General features: G+C 51.8%; 1 protein-coding gene and 1 pseudogene across 1 annotated transcript; one reads left to right on the top strand and one right to left on the bottom strand.

The window, feature by feature from the left end:
- Positions 1 to 4,631: 4,631 nt before the first annotated feature.
- On the top strand, positions 4,632 to 5,708 carry LOC144168356 (high-affinity choline transporter 1 pseudogene; annotated as a pseudogene).
- A 6,846-nt stretch (positions 5,709 to 12,554) lies between these two features.
- Positions 12,555 to 13,112, bottom strand: LOC144168357 (high-affinity choline transporter 1-like). The gene has a single exon (XM_077697358.1). The coding sequence runs from the start codon at positions 13,110 to 13,112 to the stop codon at positions 12,555 to 12,557; it is 558 nt and encodes a 185-aa protein (XP_077553484.1).
- Between the last annotated feature and the right edge of the window lie 385 nt (positions 13,113 to 13,497).

A 13,497-nucleotide genomic window follows, 5' to 3' on the forward strand; every position in this document is an offset into this window, starting at 1 on the left:
GCGTGTTGACAATGCAGGTGGTGGTACGCGGGAGTGCTGCCTCCATTTTTAAAAACAAAAATGGGATGTTGCAGGGATGTCAGTGGTTCATTATGTGCCCCTATTTTGTTTCTTTCCGCTCTGATTACTTTTCTGGAACGTGATGTTATGGACCACGCTCGATGAGTGCCCTGGAAAAAGTGCCGGAGCTTTTGGCTGGTCAGAAAATAGATAAAGCGTACTGCAGGGACCAACGACATGTTGTTCAGGAAACATATCGGGTGATACCACCATGGACGAGACGGAAAGTCCAGCCGATATGAAATGTGCAACGTGTTTGAGTACCCACCCAGACGGGAGACCTAGTCTAGTCTGAATATAAAACCAGATTGAAAATGCAATATAGCTGAACTTTTTGTCGTTTGATTTAATGAGGCTGTTCCGGCTCCTGTGTTTTTGGTACTCATGTTGTATCCCTCTCAGTGTCATTGCACCGCATTTCATCGGATGTTATGCAGGAGTTTAATGATTCGCACTTTATTTACTTAAGAAGAAAGCTATCGGTTGAATTTGTGCCTTTGATAGTTGAAGTATTTGTTGTATAATATTTTAATTACGGCTGAGGAATATGTAATATCTGTGCACTCCACTCGCCTTTCTGTGCATCCATTCATCTGCTTTTCATTCATTTGCTTTGCATCTGCTTTGCATCCATTCATTTGCTTTTGAATCGTTCGTATCGCGAAAGTACTGTCGTTTTCTGGCTTTGGCACGCGATCACGAGAACGCATGCGCATTTTCTCCCGTTAGTGAGCTAAGAAGGATGCACAGACGAACCTCAAGCGCAACTTATTTTAGGTAGGATTACCCCCTCCCCCCCCCCCCCCCCCCCCCCCATTCAAATACGCCATTGCACAGGAACAAGCTTTTGGTTTACTTTCGTCTGTGTTTGAACGAGTTGCGCTCCCGCAATGAAGGTTATCGCGGGAGCGCAACTCAGATGTACTTCCGACAAATTCGTATGGTATCGGTATTAAGCAAGCGAACGTGCGTCTTCGTCCTTACAGTAATCGGCTCGTTATTTTGTCACGCAAGCTGCACTACGATACCTCGGGCAGTCTTTAAGGGGTGACGAGTTTTGCCCTTGAGCGCTAGAGGTAAAACCACACCCCTTTCCGAAAGCGCCCACCACGGAGCAGCGATCACGGAGCAGCGGCCCCATTTCGGGGAGACATAGGCGGCAGGGGATAGAGGCGATTAGGGAAAGTAGACGTGCGCGGGGCCCGTGAGCGGGACGTGGCCGAGAATGGCGAGGAAGCCGCCGCCGCAACGATAAGGGTGATTCACGAAGGAAGGACACGAGGCCATGTGCGGCGCAGAACCTTATCTGATAGAGGAAGACGAACGCCCAGCTGTTAATTGATTGATTGATACAGGGGTTTAACGCGCCGACGCAACGCAGGCTGTGAGGCGCGCCGTAGTGGAGGGCTCCGGATTAATTTTGACCACCAGGGTATCTTTAACGTGCGCCGAAATATTGTACACACGGGCGTTTTTGCTTTTCGCCTACATCAGAAAAGCGGCCGCCGCGGCCGGGAATCGAGCCCGTGCCCTTTTGCTCAGGAGCGTAACGGCTTAGCCACTGCGCCACCACGGCGGGTGAACATCCAGCTGTGGCCCCTCGTACAGCAGCGAGGCTTAAACAACGCTGTGAGGCGAAAAAGAGGAAAAACGCTAGTGTTGCAGACAGCTTCGCTACCTTCAAGTCTCACACATTTGTGTGAGCTTCCTTCATTTTTTCTCTGCCCGTAACGTCACCAACTAGTACACTAAGCAGAGCACCTTACCTTACCGAACTTCTGTTGTGTGTTGACCTTTTTGCACGTTTCCTAAATTTTATTTTATTTCTAGCTGTTTAATAGAACAGACATGGCTTCAGTAATATTGCGGTAACGCAAATACAGAATTCTCATTCTGACCGAGAGGGTGGCCTATAAATCAATACAATAGTGTAAAAAAAGACAAAGCTCCGCAACAAAGAAAATTGCACAGTTTGGTTGATGTGGAGGCAATACCGGATAGTCAGAAACAATGCTTTTCATACATCCGATTTTATTGCACTGTAGTAGTCAGTGAAAGGCGATGTCCGTAGGCAAATAAACACGTAGAGGATTGGAAGTTGACTGAACAAAATAGCTTGACATGCTCCATCGTCTTTTTCCACTTTGTACCATAGTAAAGGCAAAAAATGACAAATCAGGCCTAAGTCCAGGCCACATGTATGTCCATATGAGGCTCTTTGTCTGCGGTTTTGCCGCTTCGCGGCCGTGCTATTCCGTCAGTAAAACAGCGCGACCGCTTCCCTCGGCTCGTGGGGTTTCCCGGCGCAGCTCTGCCCATTCAGCACGAAATGCAGCAGTAGCGGAGCCCGGCGACATCCGCGCGTCACCCGACTGTATATGTTTACATCTTCTGGAGCGGCCACAGGTCCCAGACGTTGGCTTAATCTTTGCTTTCAATTTTTCGTGAACGAGCATGTCCTTATAATTGCAGGTTCCGCGCCTGCAGGCGAATTCAACCACAAGCAAACCTGGCACGAAAAATTTGGGGGGGGGGGGGGGGGGGGCTGTGCCGCTCTCTCCCCCTGGTTACACCCCTGCCTGCAACATACCCATGCGGGGGATTAGTCTAAACCTTGACTAAGCTACTTTAGCCATGAAACAAAATAAAAGGTACGCAATGAGAGCCGTTCCCACCTGTTAAGGTGGATGACCAGCGAAACTTTCTTGCATACGACATGGAGGTGGCTAAGGCTTTATGTGAAAGGTAGGAGCAAAGTTCCTTTCTCTTGAGCGTTGACGGCACTCGTACCGATGAAAGACGCATACATACAGGCACACAGTTTTATATTACTCCGTTGATCTTGGAAATGCTATCTATATTGAATTGATAACTAAACACTTAAAATGCATATCCAATTGACGAGACGTATAGGCTTAAGGTCCAGATCAACGTTTTGGGTGGCGTTGCTACTTGGCGTCCGCGTTATAGTAGCACACATACTTGAACGTTCGTTTTTAAACGCCTCGTGATTTCTCGTTGCTGGAAACCAAACATACGTGGAATCCTAGCCCTGCAGGCGTTATTAAACCGAGAAGAAAACATTTGAACAAATTCTTCGTGGCACTTTTGTTAGCTCCTGTGATTCCAAGGATGAGTACATTATGACCTCCCCCAACAATTCGTATCAACCACTTTTTATCTGCTACGCCCTGTTTGCGCCGGTTCCTTAGCTTTCGTTTCTTTGTGTTTTGGCGCGAAATACTTCCTCAGGAAGACTTCTTACCTTTCTTGCTGCCTCTCCTCCAGAATCAAAGTTCTCGGTGGCTGCGGTGCACATGTTCTACTTACGAGCCGCCCGTTCATTTGTAACCCGATATGCCGTCAACGCCGCAAGCTCCAGGCTCATTAGAAGACTGCTTCGCAAAAAATATAGACATGAAGACAAGATGACAACGAGTGCACTGAACCTGTGACTGGTTTTATTGGGAATAATACACACATGCCGTCCAACCAGAGCCTCTCATCAGCGCCTCCACAGAAACGTCAGCTCTTTTTCTGAGAAAGTGATGGAAGCCATGCTGACGCAGACTTCTGCGACCGTTAACACTAGTTCTGAGTCATTATTCTTCGAATCAATCATGTTTTCCCTTTTTAGAGACGAATGCACTTCCCAGGTCGAGCGTACCGTCTTTACAATTCAATTATTGGCTTATAAACAAACATTCCGTTTCTTTTCACTCACGCAAATTTTTTATTGTTTGAATGCTCCATCAAGCTGTCGTTAACGCATCTCCACATTTCGCCTACCTTAAAAAGCAGCCTGCAAAAACTTTTCTAGGAATTCCATGCGCTTCGCCTTCTGCGCATTCAACAAAAGGACACAGATGTTTTGTGCCGCAGCCACTTTTGTGTTGCCACCGTTTTGGTCATTCAACATAACGTAGAAAGCTTGTGGGCGCTAGACAGCACCGTTTTCAAGTTGTTCCCCTGGGCAAACGTTTTCAGATTGTGCCGTAACACGCTATTGTGAGGTATCACAGCTACCGTATGCGTATGTTGTTCACGGGATTTGCATTGCTCGGACCTGGAGCGCCTTTTTTTCCAGAAGACTATCGGCGACCGAAACGAAGAGGTATGTACATAGGGTGTCCAGCAGTAAGCAATCTTTGGGCTTGGAGGAGGATTCACCTGAGATTGAGTGCGGGCTTGATTAACCAAGAGCGTTCGTAAAGCAGGGAACCTTCTGGAAAAGATGCGGGCCAACCCAAAAACGCGTGAAGTGCGCGCACAGCGCCTGCCGAATGTAGCTGTGATGCCTCGCGTCCCCATGGGGACGCGAGGTACTGCGCAATGACGTGCGCGTTATGCCGCAATCTGAAGAAAAAAAGTGGCCGGAAGGCATGACTTTTGAAGTCGTGTTTGTTGCGAAATCCAAACCTTTCCCCTCCTGTCTCGTGTAAACTGGTCAAGGTCCCCTTAGCGTAACTTTTAGCGACAGCTTCTTAACAGTTCCCCGCTTGGGTGTGGCAATTATTTTAAGGATACCAATCGACGTGTGTACTCACATAAGAGAACTCTGGACCCACGGCATGACAGCAGCCATCCTTGGTACGCTCGTGATAATTTTCTATTACTTCGCCGTTTTGGGCGTAGACATCTGGGCATGGCGCAGAGTTCGCGGCGACCTGATGCAGGTGAGCTCGCACTCCTCGACTGCCAAATGCAGGACGCAGGAGACGAAAACTCCGGAGGACTCTCTGGTGCGCCTGTTCGTTGCCAACCGCAACGTCCCCCTCGCGCTGGTAGTCGCGTCCATGACGGTGGCCTAGGCCGGAGGTGACTACCTCAACGGTACGACTGAAGCCGTGTTTACCCGGGGGTTGCTGTGGGCACAGGCCCCAGTTGACTACGCACAGAGCTTACTGTTCGGCTGCATGTTCTTCGTGGGCATATTGTGCGTGACGAAGTCGCTGACCATGCTCGACCCGTTCCAGCAGCACTACGGGCCGTGGATCGCTGTTCCGTTCGTGGTTCCCGCCATTTGCGGTGAAGTCTTATGGACAGCCGCCATCCTGTCCGTGCTGGGAGAATGGGGGGCGGTGATTATGCAGTGGCCCGCCAAACTGGTCATTGTGGCCTCTGCGATTGTGGTCACTGCATTGTACACGTCGCTGGGCAGCCTCTTCTCCGTCTTGTACGCCGACGTCCTTCAGATGGTCACCACCGTCGTCGGCCTGTTCGCCTGCCTGCCCTCCATTGTGACGGACGACGCCTTGGGCCAAATCGGAGAACCACGCTCGGTCTGGGTGGGAAAGATCGAGCCAGAAGACGTGGGTCAGATCATAGACAATCTGCTCATGACCAGCTTCGGCGGTATCCCCTGGCAGGTGTACTATCAGCGGGTCTTCAGCTGTGAGTCCGTCTTCAGCACCAAGCTTATTTCGTACCTCTTCGCGGTAGGCTGCATCGTTCTCGCCATTCAACCTGCCATCATTGGCGCTGCCAGCAAGAGCGCCGACTTCATGGCGACTGGGTACGCTGGGCCCTTCAACCTCTTGGAGACGGAGCGCAAGAATTTGCTCTCGTACGCTATGCGCTACCTGTCGCCAGGGGTCTATCCGTCGCAGGGCTCCTTGCCATCACAGGCGCCGCCATGTCGTCGGTAGACTCACCCCCTCTAAGCGCTGCGGCGTTAATCCAGCGGGACATTTGCCACTTTGGGCTCAGACCTCTGGCTTCGGACCTGGAGTTAGGATTGGTTTTGCGCGTCATGTTTTTCGGCATGGGTATCCTGGCGATCTGCTTGGCGCTCAACGTCCAATCTATGTTCGACATGTGTTGTATCCGACGCCCACGGAATCACCATACGGGGCAGAGAGATGCATACACCACCTCGTAACCATGGAAAAGAGAGCCTTTATTATTGTTACACGCTATTTATAACCGGGCTGCGGTTACTGAGGATGGCAATGGAAATTGGCCACCTTAGCACTGTGCACCACCTGGTAGCATGAACAGAACTACATTACACAACGCAACATCCCCTCCTTCCCAAAAGGGGCAGCACACAGTCACTGCAATGTCTTATAAGTCATATTGGGCAAGCCGCGCAGGCTTGCGTCGGTCTCTTGTGGATCGCCGTGGAGCCACACTTTCAGCACTTGCCTCAGTCCCACGACTCAACACGTTCTTTGGTACACTCATGTCTGTGACATCAACACTCGGCCCACCAGCACTTGCAGTTGAAGTTGGAACTGCCGTTCTGCTGGTGCTGGCTGGAGCAATAAGTGGCTCGAACATCCGACGATGTCTTTTTTGCGGAGTATATTTAGCCGTGAAGGCTCTCCGAAGGTGATAGTGAGTGACCATGGGCCGCAATATACTTCCGTCGAGTTTGAAGAATTCTTGCGGAATAGAGATATCCACCACACATTGTCTGCAGTATATCACCCACCGCCATACCATGAACGCAATGGCGTCGGCTGTTCGAGAACTACCTCGTAGCGTCGGCACGCGACGCGTACCTGCCAGTACGCCGCAAGGCACTCCTTCTACATTTCTTGGGGGTCGAAGGACAAAGATTCTACTACACGCTACCACAGAAGCAACCTACAGAGGACTACGAAGATTTAAAGACTGCTATTCAGACACTCGAGGCCTACTACGCAGCAAGTAATAACATTGTCATTGAACGCCAGTGATTTGGTCACCTCGTTCATGCCGGGAGAGACCGCAGACATGTTTGTTTCTGCGCTGCGAAAACTTTCACTTGCCTGCGCCTTTAATGACAGGGCCGACGAGTTCATACGCGGCCAACTCGTAGCAAAGACGAGCAACTCCGTACTTCGGGAGCGGCTACTTTTGGAAGGCTCCTCCCTGACGTTGGACAGGGCCCTCACAATTGCTCGAGGTATCGAAGAAGCTGCAAAAATATTCCAAGCAGTGGTCATCTGCAAGCCCGCCAGGGTACGTGCAAAAACTTGATAAGCGTTTGGCGCCAGGGCCAGCCGATCGTGCCTCGTCGGGACAAAACAGTAGGACTTGCTTTCGCTGCGGCTTTGCGAAACACTTAGGTAATTCTAGTATTTGTAAAGCAAGTAACAAGACCTGCAACAATTGTGGCAAGATAGGCCATTTCGAGAGAGTGTGTCGTAGCGAGAAGCTTGGCGAGAAGTCCCTCGCTGTTCAAGAAGTCCAGTACCGTGATCCAACAGCTCTCAGCGTACTGTAACTTAACGGGGAACAGAGCACAGGAGTGCGCATACAAGTAGAGGTTCAAGAAACGCCCGTCGATTTTTCGTGGACACGGGTTCTGCAGTTTCATTTGTTGCTGCTGACACGTACAGCAAACAGGCCTCCAGCACCACTCCAGCCAACATCGGCGACATGGCTCGATTTTTCACGCAGTAAAATCAACATTCAAGGATGCTTCGCTACTCCAGTTCAATATCGGAACCGGCATGCTCAACTTCTTTTCTACGGGGTACCACAAGGCGCAAATCTCCTGGGCATCGACGCCATCAAGACACTGCAACTACAGATAAATGGTACGTCACTGAGCGGCTTCCCCACTTCTTGTAACCGGAACGGCTCTCTCCTGACCTGCCATACCAGTTCTCTGACCTGCTTGACGGGAATTTGGGTCTCCAAAGAGTTTCGTGCATAAAGTCAAGATGCGAAAGGATGTTGCGCCTGTAAGCGCTAAACTACGACGGTTTCCGTTGGCGGTGAAGGAATCTGTGGAAGCTGAACTGGATCGTCTAGGACAGGCAGATGTGATTGAGAAAATTGACAGTTCCCCTTGGGTCTACCCCATAGTTGTAACGAAGAAAAAGAACGGGAAAATGAGGATGTCTGTGGACCTGCGGGAACCTAACAAAGCAATCATTGTGGACTCATTTCCCCTGCCCCACACAAAAGAGTTGCTACACAAGCTACAATGTGCAAAGTTCTTTTTAAGACTGGAATTTGCCTCTGCCTATCATAAAATGACTTAACCCAGACAGCAGAGACCTGACTGCTTTCATCACAGAGCATGGGTTCTACAGGTACAAGCGTGGCTGTCTTCTACTCGCTTCGGCACCAGCTGCTTTCCAGAGAATGATGACTACAATCTTGTAAGGCTGCAGAAATACTCTCTGCTACATTGACGACATTGTTGTGTTTGGGTGCACAAAAGAGCATGATGCCTGCCTTCGGCAGGTTTTGAAGTGCATTTCCCATCTGGGCTAACACTGAATATCAAATGCATTTTTGGAATGAAGGAGCTTGACATTTTTGGTCGCAGAGGGACCGAAGAAGGGGTTCGCCCACTTGTGAGCAATGTAAAGGCCATGCAGACAGTTCCGGCCCTCACGAACATGGCAACTTTGCGCTCTTTCCTTGGCATGGTTCGGTATTATGCAAAATTCATACGCACTATGCTGAACTCGTTAAGGCTCTACGACAGCTCTTATAGAAGGGAGTAGGTTTCGCTTGGACGCCGGAAAGGCAAGCCTGTTTTGACCAGCTGAAGCTCCTCTTGGCAAGTAACTGCTTACAACGTTTTGGCCCTGATCTGGAAATAATGGTTGCAACAGATGCTTCCTGCATTGTCCTAGGAGCTGTACTCCAGCAACAGAAGGATGATGACTTGCATACCATTGCTTCTGCATCAAGGCGCCAAACACCGGCTGAAGCCAAGTACTCGGTAGGCGAACTGGAAGCACTAGCCTGCATGTGGGCATGTGAGCATTGGAAAAGGTATCTTTTGGGTTGACACTCCACGTTATGCACAGACAATCAGGCATTGGTGATGCTGCTCGGTGCAAATGGAGCGGGACGTCAGGCTTTCAGGATTGACAGATGGCATTGCAGACTGCTGGCATACAACTACACAATAGAATACAAGAAGGGCACTGAAAACACTGTCACAGGTGCCCTTTCCAGGTTACCACAGGACAAGTATGGAACCCGTCCGGTGCCGGAAGATGCTGTTTGCTTTGTTTCTTTATGTTTAACTCACAAGAAATTCGTAACCGCAACTGCGCGGGATTCTGTACTTTGCCAAGTGATGCACTGGACAACGTCCAGGTGGCCATCAGCCAAGACGCTGCCTCCAGAAGCGATGCCGTTCTGCAGGGTTCGGGACGAACTGTCAGTGATGAATGACCTGCTGCTCCGAGGGGAACAGTTCGTGGTACCTTCTTCGTTGATGAGCAGACTTCTGGATATCCCCCATGAATCACATCCAGGTATCACGCGTGCAAAGCAACGGCTCCGAGAAAAATACTGGTGGCCTGGCATGAGCAAGCACGTCGAACAGTTGATCAAGTTTTGGGCCGTTTTAGATGCGACGCATCTCTTTCACTAGCCTTGTCCCTCCGGCGTCGTCCGGCGTAGTCCGCATCCCTCCTCCATCCTCCTCGCCGGCGCTCGCTCTGTCGCCGTGCCAGCTGTGCGTGGGTGCGGGTTAGTGCGCACCTTGCACTCGGTTAACACATGCGCATGCGCTGCTATGCGCTGCTCTCTCTCATTCCGCTGCATGTAAACTCGGTAACTGCGCCGCTCCGCTCAGTCGTTCCGCCGCCGCTCCGCCGATGACATCCTCCGATGACTACCGATGATTTGACTGGAGACTAACAGGTCTGCTATCGCGATGGTCGGCGCAACCGTAACAAGCACCGGCCACCCCGATAAAAATTTACACCATCTTCCCGCGAGGGGAACCATGGGGTAGATGCGACGCATCGGGGGTGAACGTGCTGCGTAAAATATGGACACACAACAACAATGGACACGCTAACATAACGGAAACGCAACGGAAACCCCCGATGCGTCGCATCTACCCCATGGTTCCCCTCGCGGGAAGATGGTGTAAATTTTTCAGTCTGTTGACAAATAAGCAAAGCCAGTTGCGCCGCTAATGCAGCCGGTACCATTTCTTCCAGCACCGTGGGAGGAGATAGGCATCGACATCGTTTATCCTTTCGCAAGGGCTCCTCAGGACTGTCGTTTTGCCATTACTTTAGTAAACTAATTCGGCAACTGGCCAGAAGTAGGGTTCACCTCTAACGGCACTTCAGCGAGGACGATGTTATTTTTGCGGGGTATATTTAGCCGTGAAGGCTTTCCGAAGGAGATAGGGAGTGACCATTTACTTCCGTCGAGTTTGAAGAATTCTTGCGCAACAGAGGTATCCGCCACACATTCTCTGCAGCCTATCATCCACAATAAGATGTACAAGTGGAACGGTTTAATCGGGTATTAAAGGACTACGTTCAGGTGTGTCTGGAGGAACACCGCCCACTAAAGGAGGCTGTCACGGAGTACCTTGGAATCTACCGCTGCACCCCGCATGCAACTACGGGGCAGAAACCTGCTGTTCTCCTACACGGCTGTCCCCCAAGGACCAGGCTCGATCTTGCTGCAGGACCCGCCGCGGTGGCTCAGTGGCTAAGGCGTTGCGCTGCTGAGCACGAGGTCGCGGGTTCGATTCCCGGCCGCGGCGGCCGCTTTTCTGATGGAGGCGAAAAGCAAAAACGCCCGTGTGTACGAGATTTCGGCGCACGATAAAGATCCCCAGGTGGTCAAAATTAATCCGGAGCCCTCCACTACGGCGCGCCTCATCGCCTGCGTTGCGTCGGCGCGTTAAACCCCGCAATCAATCGATCTTGCTGCCGGACCGACTGGAAGTATTCCCGAGGTGGAAGGCGGGGAGCTTCAAGCCGTCAAGCAAAGGGTAACTCGGAAAAAGCTTGCAAGTAAGCACTATACTGATCGACGTCGTGCAGCCAAACATTCATCATTGAGTGCAGGACAAGCAGTTCCGATGATATTCACCTCCTTTCACTGTGGTTCGGCGCCAATATAAGGACACGTACGAGCTGAGATACGGTCGTGTTGGAATCGTGAGTGGCTGATTCCATACACTGCAGCCTGGAATCCTGCGACAGATGCAACCTGCGTTTCCCCTGGGGCTTCCGGCTCCACAGCAGCAGTCTCCGAGTGCCCAGATGTTCCAGACACTTACTACACCGGCCAGCACCGACAGAACGGCAGTTTCAACTTCAAGTGCAAGTGCTGGTGGGCCGAGTGTTGATGTCACAGACATGAGTGTACCAAGGAATGTGTTGGGTGGTGGGACTGAGGCAAGTGCTGAAAGTGAGGCTCCGCGGCGATCCACCAGAGACCGACGCAAGCCTGCGTGGCTTGCCCTATATGACTTATGAGACATTGCAATGACTGTGTTTCTGATTTTCTCCAATAGTCTAGCTGTTTCGGGCGGCGACAAGTTTTAGCTGCTCCGGTGCGTGCCGATTCGTGCGTGCTCCTTGCCCACAATGCAGGCAGATGCTTGCCGCGGTCGCGCACGCGGAGATGCCGCATGCAGAAAACGCTTGCATGCGTTATTCATATCGACACGCTATGTCAACATTTAGCTAAGCTTGTGTCACGGATTGCGACGATCGACATTCGTCACTACAAAGATTCGCCGTGCCGGGTGTCGCTCGCACTGACGCCCTACTACTACTACTACTATGGCATTCAGGTGAAAAGGAAAGGAAGTGCACTGGGGTATTATTGAGCCCGTCTGGGGGCTCACCTGCATACAACCCAGTGCGGGGGGAGGGGGGGATGAAAGATTAGAGAGGAGAAAGAGGGTGGTAATAGAGATAGGTAAGCTAGAAAAGGAAAGTGTGTCGCCTCTACGCAAAACTAAGCGAAGCAGCAGCAGCAATGACGCGGACAGCAGTCTGCCGTCTACAGGCGCGTGGCGAGTCCGGCGGCCTCAAGGTAAAACAGGTGGTATCGGAAGACGTCACGGCGGGTGTCGTCAAGGCCCGTCGGGAAGAACAGTTTTTCGGGGCACTGGTGGGGCAGCCCAAGACGCTGGAGCGAAGTCTGCAGCACTCCTCGCTGTGCTGCAAACTCTGGACAGGAGGAGATCAGGTGCTCCAGCGTCTCGGGCTCGGGACAGTGGGCACAGGTGTGGGAGGCGCAGCGACCACCCGAACCGCCGAAACCCCCAGCGGCTTCACACAGAGCCGGAAGCGCTGATTGGATGTACAACGCGCCAATAGCGGTGAAGTCGTCTTTAGGGCCAGCTGCGTCATACAGTATACATCACTCGGGTAAGGCGACGTTGTATGCTCCCATGATGGCGACGAGAATTTACTTGTACACAAGGATAGAAAAGAACAAGTAATGTATAGCGATAGCGCGTTTTGAACTTGTGACCTATTAGGGCCCCTTTAATTCTTTGTAGCACAGAGCTACACTTTGGAAGAGAAACAGTTTTTTATTAAAAAAATAGTGAACTTTTGGATACAAAATGCTTTTCATACAAGAGACAAAATTGACACTTTTGGTTCAGAAGCAATGAGGTGGTCACCTGAAGCGACCACCATGCAGGAAGGGTGTACCAGTCACATTCGATGGCATACAGCTTCCGCTTGACAGGGCTTCGGACCTCGGAGGACTAACGCGTACGGCGTCGGCCCACGGCAAAGCCGAAGACCACGTCGTACGCGTTACAGCGTCAGCGCAGGTAGAACAGTGAAGAACTGGAGTAAAAGCAGCACGGAGGCCAGGTCGGAGGAGAATATCGAAAGGTCCAACACCGATTGGACCCTGAGCGCAGCACCAGTAGCCACGATTGCCACGCCGAAGATCACAGTGCGCAGTGTCGCACACATCTTCAGGTCCAGAGCTTCAGGTCTGAGCACGAATTCGTAGACGTTGCGTGTGCTTAGCGTTCCGGCGCTCAGAAGGCAGAAGTCCATCGAGGACAGGGCGGCGGCTGTGATGGCCAGGAGCCCCACAAAGGATGGGACCCTCCGCGTAAAGTTGTGCATTGCGTATGGCAGCACGTTCCCGCGGTGTGCATCCAGGAGGTTGAAGGGTACCGGATATCCGGTTGCCGTGAAGTTAGTGCTCTTGCTGGCAGGGCCGATGATGGCCGGAGGAAGGGCGAGACCGATGCAGCCTATGGCGGACAGGTAGGACATGAGCTTGGCGCTGAAGACGGACTCATATCTGAAGACCCGTTGAAAGTACACCGGCCACGAAATACCGCTGAAGGTGGTCATGAGTAGCTGGTCGATGATCTGGCCGCCTCCCATGCCTCGATATTCCCCATGGCTTCGTCACTCACAAAGTAGGGCAGGCAGGCGAGTAGGCCGACGAGGATGCTGGCCACCTGAAAGGCGTCGGTGTACAAGACGGAGAAGAAGAGGCTGCCAAACGACGTGTACACAACGGTGCACGTAGAGGCTTCGATGACCAGCCTGGGATTGAAGAGGATCACCACCGCCGCCGCGTCGACGAGCGCGAATAGCATGGCCGCTGTCCAGAAGACCTCCCGCAAACGGCAAGAACCAACAGTGGAACAGCGACCCAGGGCCCGTAGAGCTGCTGGAACGGGTCAAGCATGGTCAGCGATTTCGTCACGCGCATTCTGCCCGCGAAGAACAT

This window comes from Haemaphysalis longicornis, unplaced genomic scaffold (assembly GCF_048455015.1).
Source record: "Haemaphysalis longicornis isolate Haplotype H1 unplaced genomic scaffold, Haemaphysalis longicornis Haplotype H1 scaffold_2, whole genome shotgun sequence".
Taxonomy (NCBI): domain Eukaryota; kingdom Metazoa; phylum Arthropoda; class Arachnida; order Ixodida; family Ixodidae; genus Haemaphysalis; species Haemaphysalis longicornis.